Consider the following 22,699-nt stretch of genomic DNA (forward strand, 5'->3'; position numbering starts at 1 on the left):
CCGGGGCTCTTCGTCGTCATCGCTATGCAGCCTCGTGTCTTTATTTTCGGCATTTAACTTGCCTGCCTGCTTGAACACCCAACAATCCCTGTTGGTATGATTGGCCGGCTTTTCGGGGGTGCCATGTATCTGGCACAAGCGGTCGAGTATTCGGTCCAAACTGGACGGGCCCCTAGGATTTCTTTTGAATGTCTTTTTTCGCTGACCGGATTTATAGCCTCTGAATCCGGCATTAACTGTCGTATCCTCAGCATTGTCGCCATTAATGCGGTGCTTCTGCTTGTTGCGACGCGACCTGCCACTACTGCCCTGGTATCCGAATTACTAGGGTTCTTGGTCATATTGTTGCTATGAGCAAGCCAGCTGTCTTCTCCCGCGCAAAAGCGGGTCATGAGTGTCGTGAGTGCTGCCATAGATTTCGGCTTTTCCTGTGCTTAAAGGCTGCTAGGGCCTCTGCGTCCGGACAGTCGACTATTTGATTTTTCTTTGTTAGGAACCGTGTCCAGAATTGCCTGGTCGATTCCTCTGGCTGCTGAATTACGTGGCTTAGGTCATCGGCGTCTGGTGGTCGCACATAAGTGCCCTGGAAATTGTCGAGGAATGCGGCTTCCAGGTCCTCCCAACAACTGATTGATCCTGCTAGCAAAGCTGTTAAGCCAATGCCGAGCTGGTCCTTTAAGCTTGAGTGGGAGGTATTTGATGGCGTGGAGATGATCGCCGCGGGCCATGTGGATATGAAGGAGATAATCCTCGATCCATACCGCAGGATCTGTTGTGCCATCATATGATTCGATGTTTACGGGTTTAAAACCCTCGGGGATTTGATGATCCATTACTTCGTCTGTGAAGCATAGTGGGTGTGCGGCGCCTCTGTACTGGGCTATATCACGACGTAGCTCCAATGAGCTTTGTCTATTGTGTTCGGCCCTACCGGATTTTTGTCCGGCGTGACGGTTATCGTCTCGAGTCGTGGGGCGCCCACGCGATCCGTAGATCGATCTTGTTTGCCTTGCCTTGTCCTCCAACATATCTCGCAGGTCTGGCACATTTTCCCGTGCCTTGGTACGGGGTGCGGCTTGAGTGGAGGGCCGAGAGGCCTCTCTGTCGCGGCCACGAGGTGGCCGGTCGGCCGTATCAAGTGCTGGTGATGTAGGTTTAAGTGCTTCCTCCTCTAATCGGGGTAGCAACCTGCACTTTGGGTAGCTCTTGGAGGGGCGTTCGAGTTTATGCTCTTCAGCTGCAAGGACTTCAGTCCATCTGTCGACTAGCAAATCTTGATCAGCTCTAAGCTGTTGCTGTTTTTTCTTGAGGCTTCTTGCCGTGGCCATAAGCCTGCGTTAAAAACGCTCTTGCTCGACGGGATCCTCTGGCACGACGAATTCGTCGTCATCGAGGCTTGCCTCGTCTTCGGAGGGAGGCATATAATTATCGTCCTCGACCTCTCTATCTGCCGCTCTCTCATGAGGGCTGGCTTCTCCATCCTCTTGTGCTGAATCTTGCTGGAGGGGGTTTTCTTCGGCACTCTGCGTAGTATTATTATCTCCCGTGCTGGAATCACCATATTTGTTTTGGCGGGATTTTGAGCGGCGCCGCTGACGCCGGCGCTTAGGCTGTTTCTTGGAGGGGTCATCCTCCGTTGTTCCATCGCCATCTCCTTCTTTTGGGGTGTCCACCATGTATATGTCATATGACAAGGTGGCTTTCCAGGGCCCAATAGGCGCTGGCTCTTCATCGTCTCCTGCATCGGCTTCCATACCGTCGATGTCTTCGGAGTCGAAGTCGAGCATGTCGGTTAAATCGTCGACAATGGCTACAAAGTGGGTGGTGGGTGGGCTTTGAATTTATTCATCGTCCGTATCCCAACCTTGCTGACCGTAGTCCGGCCAGGGCTCTCCTGATAAAGAGAGAGACTTTAGTGTCTTCAGAATATCGCCGAAAGGCGAGTGCTGAAAGATGTCCGCGGCAGTAAACTCCATGATCGGCGCCCAATCGGATTCGATTGGCAGGGGCGCGGAGGGTTCGAAGTCCGGAGAGGAGTCCGGCTCCTTGGAGTCACGAGTCTCGCGGAGTGCGGGGCTGGTGTTCGGCTCGATCGCCGTTGGGATCGCAGCCCCCGAGGCGGCGTCCAGCCACCCATCCTCGATCGGCGCAGTTGGCTCCGAATTAAGCGTCAAAGCCGATGCGGGTGCGGCCTCCAGGGCACTGTTCGGCGGCAGAGCTAGATCATGCTCGTCGTGACAGTGTGGCGCGCTCGGCAGTGGCTCGAATCCGTCGAAGATCAAGTCCCCGCGGATGTCAGCCGTGTAGTTTAAACTTCCAAATCTGACCTGACGGCCAGGGGCATAGCTTTTGATCTGCTCCAGATGGCCAAGTTTGGCCCGCAGTGCGAAGCCGCCGAAGACGAAGATCTGTCCGGGGAGGAAGGTCTCACCCTGGACTGCATCACTATTTATGATCGTAGGAGCCATCAAGCCTGACGGCGACGACACAGAGGAACTTGTTGGAAATATGCCCTAGAGGCAATAATAAAAGGATTATTATTATATTTCCTTGTTCATGATAATTGTCTTTTATTCATGCTATAATTGTGTTATCCGGAAATCGTAATACATGTGTGAATACATAGACACCAACATGTCCCTAGTAAGCCTCTAGTTGACTAGCTCGTTGATCAACAGATAGTCATGGTTTCCTGACTATGGACATATGATGTCATTGATGACGAGATCACATCATTAGGAGAATGATGTGATGGACAAGACCCAATCCTAAACATAGCACAAGATCGTATAGTTCGTTTGCTAGAGTTTTTCCAGTGTCAAGTATCTTTTCCTTAGACCATGAGATCGTGTAACTCCCGGATACCGTAGGAGTGCTTTGGGTGTACCAAACGTCACAACGTAACTGGGTGACTATAAAGGTATACTACGGGTATCTCCGAAAGTGTCTATTGGGTTGACACGGATCAAGACTGGGATTTGTCACTCCGTATGACGGAGAGGTATCTCTGGGCCCACTCGGTAATGCATCATCATAATGAGCTCAAAGTCACTAAGTGTCTGGTCACGGGATCATGCATTACGGTACGAGTAAAGTGACTTGCCGGTAACGAGATTGAACGAGGTATTGGGATACCGACGATCGAATCTCGGGCAAGTAACGTACCGATTGACAAAGGGAATTGTATACGGGGTTGTGTGAATCCTCGACATCGTGGTTCATCCGATGAGATCATCGAGGAGCATGTGGGAGCCAACATGGGTATCCAGATCCCGCTGTTGGTTATTGACCGGAGAGCCATCTCGGTCATGTCTACATGTCTCCCGAACCCGTAGGGTCTACACGCTTAAGGTTCGGTGACGCTAGGGTTGTAGAGATATGTATATGCAGTAACCCGAAAGTTGTTCGGAGTCCCGGATGAGATCTCGGACGTCACGAGGAGTTCCGGAATGGTCCGGAGGTAAAGAATTATATATAGGAAGTGCTATTTCGGCCATCGGGACAAGTTTCGGGGTCACCGGTATTGTACCGGGACCACCGGAAGGGTCCCGGGGGTCCACCGGGTGGGGCCACCTATCCCGGAGGGCCCCATGGGCTAAAGTGGGAAGGGATCCAGCCCAAAGTGGTCTGGGGCTCCACTTCCCCTAGGGCCCATGCGCCTAGGGTTGGGGGAAACCCTAAAGGGGGCGCCCCCTTGCTTGGGGGGCAAGCCCCCTCCCCTTGGCCGCCGCCCCCCGTAGGAGATTGCATCTCCTAGGGCCGGTGCCCCCCTAGGCCCCCTATATATAGTGGGGGGGAGGGAGGGCCTCTCACCCCACGCCTTTGGTGCCTCCCTCTCCCTCTCCAACACCTCCTCCTCCTCCATAGAGCTTGGCGAAGCCCTGCCGGAGTACTGCTGCTCCACCACCACCACGCTGTCGTGCTACTGCTGGAGCCATCTTCCTCAACCTCTCCTTCCCCCTTGCTGGATCAAGAAGGAGGAGACGTCACGCTGACCGTACGTGTGTTGAACGCGGAGGTGCCGTCCGTTCGGCGCTAGGATCTCCGGTGATTTGGATCACGTCGAGTACGACTTCCTCATCCCCGTTCTTTGAACACTTCCGCGTGATCTACAAAGGTATGTAGATGCAATCCGATCACTCGTTGCTAGATGAACTCATAGATGGATCTTGGTGAAATCGTAGGAAAATTTTTGTTTTCTGCAACGTTCCCCAACAGAACTCTCAATGAAAGCACCAATGTCGGTGTCAAAACCGGGGGATCTCAGGTAGGGGGTCCCGAACTGTGCGCCTAGGCCGGATGGTAACAGGAGGCAAGGGACACAAAGTTTTACCCAGGTTCGGGCCCTCTTGATGGAGGCAAAACCCTACCTCCTGCTTGATTAATATCGATGATATGGGTAGTACAAGAGTAGATCTACCACGAGATCGGAGAGGCTAAACCCTAGAAGCTAGCGTATGGTATGATTGTTGTTCTGTATGTTGTCCTACGGACTAAAACCCTCCGGTTTATATAGACACCGGAGAGGGTTAGGGTTACACAAAATCGGTTACAATGGTAGGAGATCTACATATCTGTATCGTCAAGCTTGCCTTCCACGCCAAGGAAAGTCCCTCCCGGACACGGGACGAAGTCTTCAATCTTGTATCTTCATAGTCCAGGAGTCCGGCTGAAGGTATAGTCCGGCCATCCGGACACCCCCTAATCCAGGACTCCCTCAATACCACTCAAAATATTATTCATATCTATTTCAAAACAGAGCTCTGGCACCTCTACAAATCCCTGCTTCCCTCTGCGAAGGGCCTATCCATTTACTTTTATGTTGAGTCATCATCCTCTTATTAAAAAGCACCAGTTGGAGAGAACCGCTGTCATTTGCATTCATTACTATTAGTTCACATTGAGTATGACTTGAATGGATCTCTTTTACCATGAATTACAATGTTTAGTCAGTCCTTGATCTTTAAAGGTGCTCTGCATTTATGTTTAGCGGTCTCAGAAAGGGCTAGCGAAACACCATCTTGTTATATCATATCATGATTGTTTTGAGAAAGTGTTGTCATCCGAGATTTATTATTATTCCTCGCTAATTGATTATGCCATTGATATGAGTAAACATGAGACCCAAATGTTATTGTGAATATGGTTAGTTCATAATCTTTGCTGAAAACTTGAATGTTGGCTTTACATATTTACAACAAGAGCAAACGGAGTTTGTAAAAGTTTTTCTTTATCAGTTTCAGTTTATCAACTGAATTGCTTGAGGACAAGCAAAGGTTTAAGTTTGGGGGAGTTGATACATCTCCGTCGTATCTACTTTTTCAAACACTTTTTCCCTTGTTTTGGACTCTAACTTGCATGATTTGGATGTAACTAACCCGGACTGACGTTGTTTTCAGCAGAATTGCCATGGTGTTATTTTTGTGCATAAATAAAAGTTCTCGAAATGACTTGAAAATCAACAGAGAATTATTTTGGAATATATAAAAAATACTGGAAGGAAGATCCACGTTAGGGGGGCCTCCACCTGTCCACGAGGGTGGGGGCGCTCCCTACCCCCCTGGGCGCGCCCCCTGCCTCGTGGGCCCCCTGACGCTCCACCGACCTCAACCTTGACTCCATATATTCACTTTCGGGGAGAAAAAAATCAGAGAGAAGGATTCATCACGTTTTATGATACGGAGCCGCCGCCAAGCCCTAAACTCTCTTGGGAGGGCTGATCTGGAGTCCGTTCAGGGCTCCGGAGAGGGGAATTCGTCGCCATCGTCATCATTAACCTTCCTCCATCACCAATTTCATGATGCTCACCGCCGTGCGTGAGTAATTCCATCGTAGGCTTGCTGGAGGGTGATGGGTTGGATGAGATTTATCATGTAATCGAGTTAGTTTTGTTAGGGTTTGATCCCTAGTATCCACTATGTTCTGAGATTGATGTTGTTATGACTTTGCTATGCTTAATGCTTGTCACTAGGCCCGAGTGCCATGATTTCAGATCTGAACCTATTATGTTTTCATCAATATATGAGAGTTCTTGATCTATCTTGCAAGTCTATTGTCACCTACTATGTGTTATGATCTGGCAACCCCGAAGTGACAATAGTCGGGACCACTCCCGGTGATGACCGTAGTTTGAGGAGTTCATGTATTCACTATGTGTTAATGCTTTGGTATGATACTCTATTAAAAGGAGGCCTTAATATCCCTTAGTTTCCAATAGGACCCCGCTACCACGGGAGGGTAGGACAAAAGATGCCATGCAAGTTCTTTTCCATAAGCACGTATGACTATATTCGGAGTACATGCCTACATTACATTGATGAACTGGAGCTAGTTCTGTGTCACCCTAGGTTATGACTGTTACATGATCGATGGTATCTGGCATAATTCTCTATCACCAATCCATTGCCTACGAGCTTTCCATATATTGGTCTTCGCTTATTTACTTTTCCATTGCTATTGTTATCATCACTATAAAACACCAAAAATATTACTTTTGCTAACGTTACCTTTTACCACCGTTACCACTACTATCATATTACTTTGCTACTAAATACCTTGCTGCAGATATTAAGTTTCCAGGTGTGGTTGAATTGACAACTCAGCTGCTAATACTTGAGAATATTCTTTGGCTCCCCTTGTGTCGAATCAATAAATTTGGGTTGAATACTCTACCCTCGAAAACTATTGCGATCCCCTATACTTGTGGGTTATCAATCATCAACAGACCATCTGTTACCTTTTGGAGAGTGGTGTCTCCTAGATTGGGTAGGTGTCACTTGGGAGCCTCCGTCAAGATTGTGGAGTTGAACGAAGGAGTTTGTACAGGCAAGGAGATCGCCTACTTCATGAAGATCTACCCTAGTGAGGCAAGTCCTTCGTGGGCGATGGCCATGGTGGGATAGACAAGGTTGCTTCTTCGTGGTCCCTTCGTGGGTGGAGCCCTCCGTGGACTCACGCAACCATTACCCTTCGTGGGTTGAAGTCTCCATCAACGTGGATGTACGATAGGACCACCTATCGGAACCACGTCAAAAATCTCCGTGTCTATATTGCGTTTGCTCCCTCCAAACTCCTCCCTTTACCTTCATATGCAATTTTTTTACATTCCGTCGCTATACTCTTAGAATTGCATGTGTAGGTTAATTACTTGAATTGTGCTAAGTAGCTAAAATCTGCTAAGACTTAAAATTGGGAAAAGGCTAGATTTTTATTTGGTTAAGTAGTCTAATCACCCCTCCCCCCTCTAGACATACTTTTGATCCTACAGATTGTAACAAACCGAAATGAGAAAACATATTGTGCCATTGACATGTTCGTGGGTCCTCAATTGTCATCTTTACAATGAAGAACTGATGTTACTGTAACTATCTATCACTATCTTCACACTCAAAGAGGATGCCCTAGACCAGGAATGGTTTCTTCTCTCACTTTCCTCGCGCTCCCTACACGGCGCAAAAGGAGGAACCGTTTCCCTTCGTCAGCGCTGGTGGCGAGGCCATGGGCTTTCCCTCCCTCTGTCTACTGCTCCGGCAACGGGAGGGTTGGGGAGCCCCGGTGCCTCATCGTTGGCTTGTAGATAGGATATGCCAGGTCTTCGTTGCGCAACGGCTTTGATGGTGATAGCGGCGGCCTACTACCGAATAAAGGTGTTGCGACTCTCCCCATCTCAATGGCATTGTTCGTGGTGGCGTCGAAGAGTCGATGGCATGTATTGCTCAATGGCCGCTTGGATCAATGAGGTTAGGTTTTTTTTGGTTTGGTCCGAGATTTGTCGTTCTCTTTGACTGTTGCTATGATGACCTGAGCGGTAGAACAAATGGCTTGGTCATGGGTTGGTGGTCAACAGCAGGCATCCCCTGTGTTGTTTTTCGACTTTATCCGATGAAGACAGTGGTGCCGGTGTCTAGTGGGAAGAATGGGGATGTTCCCCTGGTCGACGCGCCACATTAGAGATGGTTCTGTCGCTCTCTATGGACGGTTTCATCGGCTCACAAAGCGGCTTTTACCGCGATGGTGCTCCTCTAGACCACGGCGTGAAAGTTTTTTGTCTCCTTCCATTCGGTGGTGATTCGGCGATGACGGAGGTTGGAGACGATTGATGGTTGTTCTTTGTGAAGTGACCCCCTAAGGCTTGATTGTATTTTGAATTTTAGGAGGCCCTTTTGCAATCATACCGAGATACGTGTCCTCCTTGCTTTGTCTAGAATTGGGCTACTGTGATGTTATAATCCTGATTTGTCATTATGAACATGTAGTTACCTCAAACGGGGGATGCTCTAGATCTCTACCATCTAGGAACTCGTCCCCCCCCCCCTAAAAATGCTACACGCACGGAGCTTTACGGGGCTGCAACGGACCCGTTCCAACTTATTGCTAAACTCCCCCCTGATTTTTATGGGGGTGGTCCTACTTCACCTCTTCTTCCCAATCACAACTTTCCACATCAGCACGTCCATGAAATCCTTCCGTGTGTGTAGTAAAGCTCCCCCCTCCCCCCACACCCATCTTTCATTCTGAAGGAAACTGCCCTCACGTCAAACACCCGCCTCCGCTACTCACAGAAGGTGATCTCACCCCTATTTTGTCTATAGCCGTCAAATTCAATGCCTACTACTTATATATCTTACACCACACTCTAACCCCGTCCCACTCGCAACATTGTTAGTATCATTACTATGTAGGTGAGTCATACCAGGTCGCTGTCCCCGGCCCATCACAAACACTTCAGTAAAGTTGGTGTGTGCGCCCCGCTCCCCACCATGCGCCACATGTTCTTCCATGCCTTAACGTCGACTCTCTCCACTTGTCACACCTGAATCGCTGCCACGCCACCTGCCCTTTCTATAGTGGAGACTCGGCGAGCCTAGACCCTAAACCATGAATCCAAACCCTGTATTCGCCGCCGGCATGTACAAAGAAGGAAGAATTCGCCACTCCTAGAGCAGAGATCTACACGGCCGACAAAATGGTGAGAAATCCAACTGAAAAAAAAAACAAGATCGACAACAACGCGGTGTGGAGCACAAGGTGGCAAGCCAAACCAAAATGGAAGGTAGCCGGCGGATTCAAGGCGAAGGCTCGGGGTGGCAACCCCCACCATCCACCCTTTTCTTTCCCGTTCCTCGCCGAAACCCATATAAACCCGAGGTCGAAGGAATATGTATTTGACATTAAGAAAGCAGTAGCAATAAACTAAACGATCATATGCTATGCTAACGGATGGGTCTTGTCCATCACATCATTCTCCTAATGATGTGATCCCGTTATCAAATGACAACTCATGTCTATGCCCAGGAAACCTTAACCATCTTTTGATCAACAAGCTAGTCTAGTAGAGGCTCACTAGGGACACGGTATTTGTTTATGTATCCATACATGTATTTAAGTTTCTGGTTGATACAATTCTAGCATGAATAATAAACCTTTATCATGATTAAGGAAATATAATAATAACCACTTTATTGTTGACTCTAGGGCATATTTCCAACATGTCCACCACACATAGACACCAAAGAGTGGATTTCATAGATTATCATTCTTGTTCTGCAATCACCACCATCACCATACATATTAGTGTGGATCTAAAGGACTATAAAAGTAAAACACGAAAACTATATACTATCAACATGATAAACCATATTACAATACTAAGCATATCACCCATGACATAATGTACGTTGTTCCATTGAAGTTAAAAGTTATATGTTGTGCCTCGTAATTCTATACATTATATGTCAAATATATAGAATTATGGTAAATAGATATGTCTATATGATGAGGTTGTGTTCTAAATTTGTATCCATTTCGTGAATTAATGTCAACATCAAAATACTACTCTCTATACTTCTAAAAAATGGAGGTAATTAATGGATGCCATTTTAGATAGAAGTAAAAGTTATGTGTGTTGCGACTATAATTATTGATGTTGTGGAACGATTTTAAAGATTGCAATTGTCGATTAATGGTTGTCACAAATAACACTATGCATCGATTGCAACAAAAAAAGAGAAAACATAATGTGTCATTGACATGTTCGTGGGCCCTCATTTGTCATCTTCACAATGAAGAACTACTCTTACTATAACTATCTATCACTATCTTCACACTCAAAGGGGATGCCCTAGACCGGGGACGGTTTCTTCTCTCACTTTCCTCGCGCTCCCTACACGGCACAAAAGGAGGATCTATTTCCCTTCTTCCAGCGCCGGTGGCGAGGTCGTGGTCTTTCCCTCCCTCTGTCTGCTGCTCTGGCAGCGGCAGGGTTGGGGAGCCCCAGTGCCTCATCGTCGGCTTGTAGATAGGATAGGGCTATGTCTCGTGACACAACGGCTTTGATGGTGACAGCGGCGGCGTACTGCTGAATAAAGGTGTTGCGACGACCAGTGGCAGAGCTTAGTGGATATCAAGCTGTGCCATCGCCCCCCCCCTACCCAGGAGATTTGTTCATATTATCATAAGTAATTGCCCATAGATTCATAGAAATCTAGCCTAAACCTGATGTTAGTTGCCCCCCCCCCAGCCCATTTGCCCCTCCTAAGATGTGTCCCAAGCTCTGCCACTGGCGACGACGGCGTTGTTCGTGGCGGCGTCAAAGAGTCGATGGCATGTTTTCCTCAATGGTCGCTTGGATCAACGAGATTGGTTTCTTTTGGTTTGGTCCGGGAATTGTCGTTCTCTTTGACTGTTGCTGTGATGACCTCAGCGGAACAAATGGCTTGGTGGTCGACAACATGCATCCCCTGTGTTGTTTTTCGACTTTATCTGATGAAGAAGGTGGTGCCGGTGTCTAGCAGGAAGCATGGGGATGTTCCCCGGCCAACGTGCCACATCGGATATGGTTCTGTCGCTTGCGACGGATTATTTCATTGGCTCATAAAGCGGCTTTTGTCGCGATGGTGCTCCTCTAAACCAGGGTGTGAAAGTTCTTCGTCTCCTTCCAATTTGGCGGTGATTCAACGACGACAGAGGTCGGAGGCGGTTGATGGTTGTTCTTTGTGAAGTGACCCTCTAAGGCTTGGTTGTATTTTGAATTTTAGCGGGTGTCCCTTTTTCAGTCACACCGAGATATGTGTCCTCGCTTTATCTAGAATTGTGCTATTGTGATGTTATAATCGTGATTTGTTATTATGAACATGTAGTTACCTTAAAAAAGGGATGCTCTAAATCTCTACCATCTAGGCAACCCCCCCCCCCTTAAAAATGCTACACACACGGTGCTTTACCGGGCCGCAGCGGACCCCTTCCAACTTACTGCTAAACTCCCTCCTGATTTTTATGAGGGTGGGCCCGCTTCACCTCTTTTTCCCAATCACAACTTTCCACGTCAGCACGTCCGTGAAATCCTTCCGTCTGTGTGGCAAAGCTCCCTCCTGCCATTTCGAAGGCAACTGCCCTCAGGTCAAAAACCCCGCATCCGCTACTCACAGAAGGTGATCTCATCCCTGTTTTGTTTTGTCTATAGCCATCAAATTTAATGCCTACTACTTATATATCTTACACCACACTCTAACCCCGTCCCACTCGCAACATTGTTAATATCATTACTATGTAGGTGAGTCATACCCGGTCGCCGTCCCTGGTCCGTCACAAACACTTCAGTAAAGTTGGTGCGTGCGCCCTGCTCCCCGCCATGCGCCACATGTTCTTCCATGCCTTAACGTCGACTCTCTTCACTTGTCACATCTGAATCGCTGCCACGCTACCCTGCCCTTTCTATAGTGGAGGTTCGGCGAGCCTAGACCCTAGACCGTGAATCCAAACCCCGTATTGGCCGCCGGCAGATACAAAGAAGGAAGAACCCACCCACTCCTAGATCAGAGATCTACACGGCCGACAAAAAGATGAGAAACCCAACTGAAAAAAAAAACAAGATCGGCAGCAACGCGGTGTGGAGCACAAGGTGGCAGGCCAAATAGAAATGGAAGGTAGCCGGCGGATTCAAGGCGAAGGCCCGGATGGCAACCACCACCATGCATGCACCCTTTTCTTTCCCGTTCCTAGCCGAAACCCATATAAATACGCCGCCACCCTCCCAGGAACGCCGTCATTTGTCTCTTTCATTCCTCCTCTCCTCGCCAGCTCGCCGAGACTGAGTGGCCGCGCCTGGAACACGTCGCCGGCGAGTTGGCGAGCGCGCCCATCGCGCGTGGGATAGACCTGGTAAAGCAAGATGGCGCGCCCTCCCGTCTCTCCGTGCCCTCTCTCTTGCTGCACGCTCATGCCTCTCTCTCGTGCTCTCACCACAGGACAGTCCAAGGCAGTACGAACACGCAGGGGACAGTCGATCGAGGCGCCGTCCGTCTCGATCGCCGGCGGTACGTGGCCAGCACCCCGATCGAGCGAGGCTCTGTCACCGATCGAGCGAGTAAGCAAAGACTTGTCGGTCCCTCCCTCCTCCCTCGCTTCTTCCATTTTCCTTCTATATCTGCATGGCCCTTCCACGTCGAGATGCCGTGTTTGTTTCCTTGTTCGTCTCTTGCTCTGCTCCGGCCGATCATGCGCGGCTGTTCCGCCAGCTCTCCAGGCCGATCCCGACGGGGCTACATATCGTGCAGAATGGTGTGATCTCGCTCCTGTCCTGTATGTAGATCTGCAGTACCAGCAGAATTACATATACAGATAAAAAAAGGAATTACAGGTCGATCTATACATCCTCAAGAGAAGAATTACATATCATCTACAGTAGCTAGTGAGTTTGGAATTGCCAGGGGCATTTGAATTTTGACAAGTCTCGTGCGTGTGCGACGCGCTGAGGTCTGCATGCCTGAAGTGTGTTACACCGATCACGCGCTGGTCCTATCGCCGTGAAGTCTACTATTATTCGTATTCACATATAATTTGCCTTTCTGTGGGACATGCATGCACGGCAGGTATACACCCAAGGGGCATATCTTTTTCAATCCTATAATAAATTTATTCAAGATTGCAATCCCGTACTACATTATTTTGCCCAGTTATTGCTATATTTCGAAATCTAGTACTCCCTCCGTTTTTATATAGTCCGCATATTAGTTTTGGTCAAAGTCAAACTTTGTAAGTTTTGACTAAGTTTATAAACAAAAATATTAATATATACAATAAAAAAATCAATACCACTAGATTCATTATTGAATGTACTTTCACATCATATAGATTTGTTATGGTAAATGTTTATATATTTTTCTATAAACTTGGTCAAACTTTACAAAGTTTGACTTCGGTCAAACCTAATATGCAGACTAAATAAAAGCAGAGGGAGTAATAAATTGAAAGGGCCCTGGTTGCATATGGCCCCGGCCGAGAGCGGCCACAATAGCTCGACGTGTCAGTAAATGCTACCGTGACTCTACTCCTTTTGCTATTCTTGAATGATGATTACCCTTTTTAGTTTTGCTAAAGCACATCAAAATATGTTCTAAATATTGCACATCTAACTTCAATGACATTGATTCTACGCTAAGATTCATGCAAGCATTTTTTATCTTTTTTTAATTGATTGAGTTATTTAGATGTGTGATAACTAAGGCATATATAAATGTGTCCTAAACAAATCCTTATCCTTTAGAGTGGTTGCCAATTGGTAACTGCTTGGCAGCTTTTTTGGATATCATTAACTAATTAATTGCTTGCATGCATGGTCCAGCCCGTACTTGCTTTTGGATCCCTTGTTTTCAGGATTTCTTTCCCCTCTCTATACGGGTGAGATCAGGTCGGCCGTTTCCACTTCTCGTTGCTCAGTCATGCTTTGGAAGGTACATACTCTACTCCGTTTAAGAATTAAGATTCTTGCCTCAAGTTGATTAATCACATATGCATGTGCACACTGCTTCTTCTTTTTTAGAGAGAGAGAGAGGGGCATGTGCACACTTGGCTTGGCTCTGTGCATTGAGACTCGAGAGCTTTGTCCGGTTAACCGTGATGCCATTTATCAAAAAAGGCTTTTGCCCTGTTTTATATATAAAGCGATGATCAACAGCATCCGGTACAAAGGCACGCCCCACAACACACCGTGATGCCATTTCGTTGCTCATCAGCGACGAATTCATTTTTGCTTTTCTTTTCTGTTTTTGTAAAATATAAATAACACGGAGGGTGGGGGAGAGGGGGTCAGGAATTTGCCACTTGGATATATTTCCAAAAGGAGGCAGCCCTCAAATGTTCACAACAAAGGTAAAGTGAATCACAAAAAAAAAAATCGGAGGGGGGTACCAAGGCAAGCAATCCAGCGGTGTGCTGCACGGTTGTCTTTCCGACATGCTTCGTGGTGGCGGTGGTGGCTGCACCTCTTGGTCGTATGGGCAGCAAGGGATTTAGCGGCGGGAGGCTCTGGCCTGCTCTGGCGGTACCCAGATCTGGTGTAGTTGGGCTTGCTCTGGTTGCAGTGGTGAAGATGAAAGAATAGAGTGCAGAGGATAGGAAGCACATTCTTCGGAATCCTCTACCCCCCCCCCCCCCCCCGAAGGGCGACACGGGTGGCGTTCCCATCCGCTACCTCTGGCGCTCCTTCCTTCTCCATCCTCTCCCTCGCCGCCGCCGGTCAGCGCCCCTGAGTAAAGCCGCAGTGGTGTGGAGGAGGTCGCTCGTTCCTCTTCTCGTTGCTCAAACAGTTGAGTTGTTGTCACGGCTCGCGAGAATTGATCAAGCACAGAGTCATGCTTTGGAAGGTACATACTCTACTCGGTTTAAGAATTAAGATCCTTGTCTCAAGTAGATTAATTGCATATGCATGTGCACCATTCTTCTTATTATTATTTGAGAGAGAGAAAGGGACATGTGCACTCTTGGCTTGGCTCTACGCGTTGATATTTGAGAGTTTTGTCCGGTTAGGTGTGATGCCATTTCGTTGCTCGTGAGTGATAAACAATCCGATCAAACTTTTCTGTTTCAGTTTTGCTTTCCATTTCTATTTTTGTAAGGAAAAAATCAAAGCCGAGGGAGAGGGGGGGATCCGAGCATTTCCCACCTGAATATATTTCCAAAAGGAGGCAGATCTCAAATGTTTACAAAGAAGGTAAATGGAATCACCCAAAGAGAAAAAAGAGAAATCAAAGGCATCGGGGGGGGGGGGGGGGGGGGGTCCGAAGGCGAGCAATCCGGCCGTCTGCTTCAGGATGATAGGCAGTCGACAGATGTGAGCGCCAAGAGTAGCATCATCCCGGCATGCCTTCCAAAGCAGAGGGAGAGAGAGGGTGTGAGGCCTCTAAACCCCAAGACCACCCCATTGTGGTGCTTCTAGAGTTGCCAACAACACAAGATGGTGAAGGCATTGGTAGTGTCGGGGCTGACAGCGGTTGGCACGTACATGAGGTGGAGATTTTGCACTTCGGCGCTTTTTCAAGAACAACAATCCCAACCGAGTTCTAGAACCACGAAGCAGACATGCACCGGAAGATCAGGTGATCGACAGTTTCATGGGGTTCATGGTAGAGGGGGCACACCATGCCTTCCAGGGCGACAATCCTATTTGTTTACTTGTAAGAAAAATCCAGTTTGATCCCCTTTCCCCTCCCGGGCCGCTCGCTCGGGAGGCTCTGGAGGCGCCAAACCTAGCGCCGAGAAGCCCCCGCCTCCATGAGATCCCCTTGCCACCGCCGCCGACGGCAGCGGCGGCGCCTGGCCCACAAAGTCGACGAGTGTGGTCGATGCGCCCCGACATGCCTTCCTCGTGCGGGGGAGGGCGTCAAGCGGGCAGCGCGAGTGAGTTCTTCCGGTGCGGCGGAGCATAGCGAGGTGCACGTGTGGGGCACAGCGAGGTGCGCAGTGGGGCACAGTGAGGAGCGCAGGCACGACGGAGCGCGGCGGTGCACGACGTGGAGCATAGTGGAGGAGCACAGGCGTGGGGGTGCCGTCCAAGTGGAGCCGACATGGGTGACGGCGGAGGCGACGCCGCTCGGACATAGAGAGGCACAACGCCTCTCGACCAGGTGTTACCGCGCGAGCAGCGGCCGGACCTCGCTGCAGTGTTTGGACGAGCGGTGGTGGCCTCCTGGTGGCACTGGCGCAGGTGCTAAAGGAGAGGGCTTGGACCGGATCTGGGGCTCTAAGGCGCAACCGCTATGCTTCTGCCAGCCAGGAGTTGGTGGGTTGGGTACTGCATGAGGTCGAGATTTGTTCTGGTGTTGCGGGGTCTTGGTCGTGCCGGAGGTGGAAGGTGAGCTGTGTGACGGAGGTTGTGCGGTGTGTCGGTGTTCCACGACGTTCTGATCACATTGGCGAGGTGCTGCGGCGGTGGCGGAGTAACCCAACATGGACAGTGGCCTCAATACAGTGGGGATGGTTGGAAGTGCGCGACATTACAGATGAAAATCTTTGCCCGTCTTCGGCCGGTGCTAGCGGCGACGGCGCCAGTGGGTGTCGTTTTCCTCCTTGAAGGCGTCACGGAGGTGTGTCGGCATGCCCTCTTGCTTGGGTTGTTGTCTCCGGGAGAAACCTAGGCCCCTTTTCGAATCGGCGATGGCGGTGTCTCTGATATGGTGACTGTTGAGAGCCTCGTGTGGGGAGACATGGTTTGGAGGTTTTGTGTTGCGCCTTTTCTATGCTTGCCGCTGGTCCAGGTAGATCTTCATCGGCACAATGTACGCCGTTGCCGGTGAGTCAAAGACAATAACTTGCTTGGGTCTATCTGAATCTCGCCATCTCCTTTTAGGCATTCTAGGGTGGTTGGTGCGTCAGGAAGGGAGGCCTGTTTGTAGTTGTTGCTCTTTGAGATGACTGGTGTTGGTCGAGACGCGACTTTGTTGTTTTGCTTAGGGCACACTCTCTGCGTTGCGTTGTAATGTCTGTGATGGTTGATCTTAAACTTAAATTGTATGTAAAGTCATTTGTAGAACCAGACATCAATCTAATGGCAGGGTTGAAGTATACCTGGCCATACCTCGGGTCGGGCCGGGCTTTGGGCCAGGCCTAGCCAAACCCAACGCAAAAAACCCAGGCCCGGGCCCGGGCCGGCCCGGCCATCGGGCCTGTTTTCTGGGCTCGAGCCCGGCCCGAACATGTAAAAGCCCGTCGGGTTCCGGGCCGGCCCGGCCCGACCTTCAGAAAAGTGCAAAAACGACGGGCCCAGGCCTGGCCCGGCCCGGCCATCAGGCTCAAAATCTAGGCCCGAGCCCGGCCGGGAGCAGCGCCAGGCCGGGCCGGGCCGGCCTTCCCATGGCCAGGTATAGGTTGAAGTGACACATCCTCAGTGAGTGAACTTTCCGTATATACGGGTCTTCTGGAGGTCGTTTCAATATAAAGCCATTTTATTTGCTCAAAAAATATAAAGCCAATTTACAGTTAAAATGATTTTAACACGGCGGAGCAGTGACCCCCCTACCCACCGCCAAGATAGAAGTTTGTGCGTTCCAGTCCCGCCACCACCACCGCCACCCCTACCCGCCGCCATAGCTCACCGTGAGCTTCGCCGGTCAGGATTCCGCACTGCGTAAACGCAAGTAGCCGGCCGTTCGCCGCCGGCCCGCAGATCGATGGAGGCCTCTCGCTGTAGCTCGAGGGACGCGACGCTGCAGCTTCCCGTCGCGCTCTTATCCGTTCCCGCCGTCGCCCCCTCGCCGCGCGCCGACCTCTGCCTGTCCCTCGTCATCGCCCCGGCCCTGGCGGCTCCCTTTCCCCGTCTGGTGCCTCCGCGATCACCAGGACCGTCGAGGCCAACACCTCGGGTCGGGGGTGACGACTGACGGCGAGGAACGTCATGACGTGCCGAACGATTGCCGGTGAGCCCAGCTGCGAGGTGAAAGAGAACCGGGCAGCATTGCCGGAGAAGAGGGAGAAGGAAAGAGCTGTGATGGATTGTCCGCCGCCGCCCACAACCTGTTCGATGTATTGGCTGTGTGTGGATGTGAAAACAACAGCCAAGGAAGGGCATTTCGCTACAAATGTGAAATGTAAAATGAACATTTTGACCCTGACAGAGTAGCATATTCAGGTAAGTGTTGCAAATGGCATGACATATCTGGACAGTTTGTACAAGAGCAATCTTGCACGTGCAATTTCTTTGGAAGTTGGCGATGGTATTTAGAATTACATTGGCATGTATCCAGATTCCCCTTGCCTGGGACTCTTAATCTTACATAGTAATTTCTTATTTCTTATTTAGCATATGTATATACCAATCTAGAACACCAGCTTAAGCTTTGTTGAATCACCTTCTGCTTTGTTGAATCCACGATCGTCTATTGGCTCATGGAAGATGCCCTGATTAGTTTTTTCTGCCAAGTGCTCCTTCCGTTTCTAAATATAAGACTTTTTAGAGACTTCAATAAGGACTACATTCAGATGTATATAGGCATATTTTAGAGTGTAAATTCACTCATTTTGCTTTGTATGTAGTTGGTATTGGAATCTCTAAAAGGGCTTATATTTAGGAACGGAGGGGATATTTTTTAGCACCTTATTTCATTTGTTTGCCTGCAAGATTTATTGGTTTGATGTATTGTCATTGTTCAAAACTCTGTTACCTCAGCACTGATACTTACTCTTGATTGTCCCCTCCTTTTCCAGGATAGCCTCTACCTGTTGGTCCAACTTCTCTGTATTATCCGTATATCTGCATCGCCGGAATCTGATAAAAGGAATCTATTTGCTCTGAGGAATGCAATTCCTCAAGGGAAAGGCTTTCTCCGTGACTGGTTTGATCCAAAAACTCCTCCATGCAGCTGGTCAGGTATAACTTGTGCGGGAGACGCGGTTGTGGCCATAGATCTGTCCCATGTGCCACTCTATGTCCCCTTTCCGTCATGCATCGGGACATTCCAGTTGCTTGTTCGGTTAAAGGTCAGTGGATGTCAGTTCAATGGTGAGCTCCCAGAAGTTATGGGAAATTTGCGGCAGCTCCAGTACCTAGACCTGAGCAATAATCAGCTCGCTGGCCCCCTACCAGTTTCACTATTTGACTTGAAGATGCTTAAAGAACTGGTGCTTGACAAAAACTGCCTTTCCGGACAACTGAGCCCTGCCATTGGTCAGCTTCAGCACCTCACTAAGCTATCCATGTCCATGAATTCCATCTCTGGAAGCCTTCCTCCAGAGCTGGGAACCTTGCAGAACCTGGAGTTTCTGAACCTTAACAGGAACACATTCAGTGGGTCGTTACCGGCAGCTTTCAGTAATCTGACCCGGCTCTCATACCTTGCCGCAAGCAATAACAGCCTCACTGGATCAATATTTCCTGGAATAGGCACATTGGTGAACCTCAGGAGACTTGTTTTGTCGTCAAACGGTTTGACTGGGCCAATTCCTGAGGAGATTGGTCAACTAGAAAACCTGGAAGTTATAAATTTAATGAACAATGGTTTCACTGAAAGCATTCCAGAAGAGATTGGTCACCTGAAGCGGCTAAAAGTGCTTAAACTCTCCAACTGCAAGTTCAATGGTGCCATACCTCGGTCAATCGGTGGTCTTGAAAGCTTGATGACTCTTGATATATCAGGGAACAACTTCACTGCTGAACTCCCAACATCTGTCGGTGAACTGAGCAATCTAATTAAATTGTTAGCAGTTCGTGCAGGGCTCACTGGGGCCATACCGAAAGAACTTGGTAACTGCAAGAAGATTACTGTTATAGACCTGTCCTTCAATCATTTTACTGGCTCTATCCCTGAAGAACTTGCAGAGTTAGAAGCTATTATCAGCTTTAAAGCGGAAGGTAACAGACTGTCGGGTCACATTCCAGATTGGCTTCAAAACTGGGGGAATATTAAGTCCATATCGTTGGTGAACAACATGTTCAGTGGGCCTCTGCCATTGCTGCCTTTGCAGCATTTGGTTGAATTCTCTGCCGGAAAGAACCTGCTCTCAGGCCCTATCCCTGCCGGGGTGTGTCAAGCTATCTCTCTGCGGTCACTCAACTTGTATAGTAACAATCTGACAGGGAGTATCAAGGAGACATTCAAAGGATGCAGGAACCTCACTATACTGAGTTTGCAAGTTAACCAGCTCTGTAGTGAGATACCAGAATACTTGGCTGAGCTACCGCTAGTAAGCCTGGATCTCACCCAGAACAATTTCACGGGGTCTCTGCCTGACAAGTTCTGGGAGTCATCAACTGTTCAGGAACTCTATCTCAGTGACAATAACCTCACCGGCATGATCCCTGAGAGCATTGCCGAACTTTCCCACTTGAAGATTCTGCGGATTGACAATAACTACTTGGAAGGACCAATTCCACGGTCGGTCGGCACTCTAAAGAGTCTGATAACATTGTCTCTGCGTTGCAATATGTTGTCTGGGAACATCCCGGTAGAGCTCTTCAACTGCACAAACCTCGTCACGCTAGACCTGAGCTATAACAGTCTGACCGGACACATCCCAAGGGAGATATCACGCTTGACACTGCTTAATAGTTTGGCTTTGTCTAATAATCAGCTGTCAGGCACTATCCCTTCCGAGATCTGTGTGGGATTCTCGCACGCGTCTCACGTTGATTTGAGATTTTATCAGCACCAACGACTTCTTGACCTGTCATACAACCAATTGACTGGTCAGATCCCAACAACGATCAAGGATTGTGCTGTAGTGGCGGAACTATACCTGCAAGGCAACTTGTTGAATGGAACTATTCCTGCAGAGCTTGGCGAGCTGATGGGTCTTGCAACCATTGACCTGTCTTTCAATGCATTAGTAGGACATATGCTTCCTTGGTCTGCGCCATCTGTACAACTTCAGGGCCTTTCTCTGTCTAATAACCGCCTGAATGGATCCATTCCTGCTGAGATAGGCCACATTCTTCCTGCAATTTATAAGCTGAACTTGTCGGGTAACACGCTTACTGGCAATCTACCCCAGTCTTTGCTCTGCAACCATCACCTAAGCCGTCTGGATGTCAGTAACAACAACCTCTCTGGAGAAATCCTATTCTCCTGTCCCGATGGGGATGAAGGATCCGCGAGTGCCCTGAACACGTTCAATGCAAGCAATAACCATTTCTCAGGGAGCCTCGATGTGTCTATTTCCAACTTCACAGGGCTGACCTCTCTTGATATCCACAGCAATAGCCTCAATGGGAGCCTGCCTTCAGCTGTCTGCAATGTTACCACTTTGAACTATCTTGACTTATCAAGCAACGATTTCAGTGGCACCATCCCATGTGGTATATGTGATATGTTTAACCTTGTGTTTGCCAACTTCTCTGGTAACCACATCGTTGGCACGTACAACTTAGCGGACTGTGCTGCTAATAACATCAATCACAAGGCGGCTCATCCATCTTATCAAGTTTCACTAGCGGCAATCGTCTGTGGCATTACGATCATTATCATTCTATTGGTTCTTCTGGGGGTTTACTTGAGACGGAGACTATTGAAGAGAAGGTCCTCGTGGGCTCTTGTACCTGCGAGCAAGACCATGGTGACCTCCGAGGAAACCTTAAGGAGCAAACTCCTAGGGAAGAAGTCACGGGAACCTCTGAGTATCAACCTCGCGACATTTGAGCACTCACTGATGAGGGTCGCCGCAGATGATATCTTGAAAGCCACTGAGAATTTCAGTAATCTACACATCATAGGCGACGGTGGCTTTGGCACTGTCTACAGGGCAGCACTCTTCGGAGGCCGGCAAGTTGCTGTCAAGAGGCTGCACGGTGGCCACCAGCTCCAGGACAACCGTGAATTCCAAGCTGAGATAGAGACCATTGGGAAGGTGAAACACCCAAACCTTGTTCCCCTCCTTGGCTACTGCGCTTCCGGCGATGAGCGGTTCCTGATCTACGAGTACATGGAGCACGGGTGCCTCGAGGCATGGCTGAGGAAGAACCGGACTGACGCAGCCTACTCGCTGGGATGGCCAGACCGTCTTAAGATATGCCTCGGCTCTGCCAAGGGCCTGGCGTTCCTGCACCACGGCTTCGTGCCCCATATCATCCACCGGGACATGAAATCGAGCAACATCCTGCTGGACTGGGACCTGGAGCCGAGGGTCTCCGACTTCGGCCTCGCGAGGATCATCAGCGCGTGCGAGACCCATGTCAGCACCAACCTCGCCGGCACGCTCGGCTACATCCCCCCGGAGTACGGGCTGTCGATGCGATGCACCGCAAGGGGCGACGTCTACAGCTTCGGCGTCGTCATGCTAGAGCTGCTGACCGGGCAGGAGCCGACGGGGCAGGAGGTGGATGAAGGCGGCGGAAGCCTCATCGGCTGGGTGCAGTGGATGGTGGCGCGCCGCCGCGAGAAGGAGGTGTTCGATCCCTGCCTCCTGCCGGCTTCGGGCGCGTGCAGGCAGCAGATGGCGCGCGTGCTCGCCATCGCCCGGGGCTGCACCGCTGACGACCCGTGGGCGAGGCCGACCATGCTGGAGGTGGTGAAGGGCCTGAAAGCGACACAGATGATGGAAAGCACGCCTCCGGCGACGACGACACTCTCCAGAGCGGGCCTCCGGTGGTGACAGGCTCTCTCCAGGGAGGACATGTGATCCAATGATAAACCCTTTTTGCGAGAGATAACCTTTCTTCTTTTCATTTCATTTCTGAAAGGCGATAGCCCAATCGTTGTAAGCTTGTATCAGCGGAGTAAGCTTCAGTTATCTGGAGAATGTGACGAGTCGCTGCAGCAACGGTGCTGCTGAAGTGCTGATCAAGCTGCGTACATGTATCCTCAAATAATGCTGTGACTCTTCTTTTGAGTTTTTAGCTGGTTACAAGATATATATGCACCGTCTCCTTGATCTGGCAGTTTATATGTATGGCGAGCTCGGGATATGCAATGCCTGGGAGCGTTTCCATACGCGG

The 22,699-nt window shown here is 49.5% G+C and overlaps 1 protein-coding gene across 1 annotated transcript; it reads left to right on the forward strand.

The window, feature by feature from the left end:
- The first annotated feature begins 17,307 nt into the window (after window positions 1-17,307).
- LOC123132650 (leucine-rich repeat receptor protein kinase MSP1-like) lies at window positions 17,308-22,619 on the forward strand. The gene is made up of 2 exons (XM_044552487.1): window positions 17,308-17,902; window positions 18,478-22,619. Exon 2 carries the CDS (start codon window positions 18,790-18,792, stop codon window positions 22,354-22,356), a length of 3,567 nt encoding a protein of 1,188 aa, XP_044408422.1. The 5' UTR covers window positions 17,308-17,902; window positions 18,478-18,789; the 3' UTR covers window positions 22,357-22,619.
- Window positions 22,620-22,699: the final 80 nt, after the last annotated feature.

This window comes from Triticum aestivum, chromosome 6A (genome assembly GCF_018294505.1).
Source record: "Triticum aestivum cultivar Chinese Spring chromosome 6A, IWGSC CS RefSeq v2.1, whole genome shotgun sequence".
NCBI lineage: Eukaryota > Viridiplantae > Streptophyta > Magnoliopsida > Poales > Poaceae > Triticum > Triticum aestivum.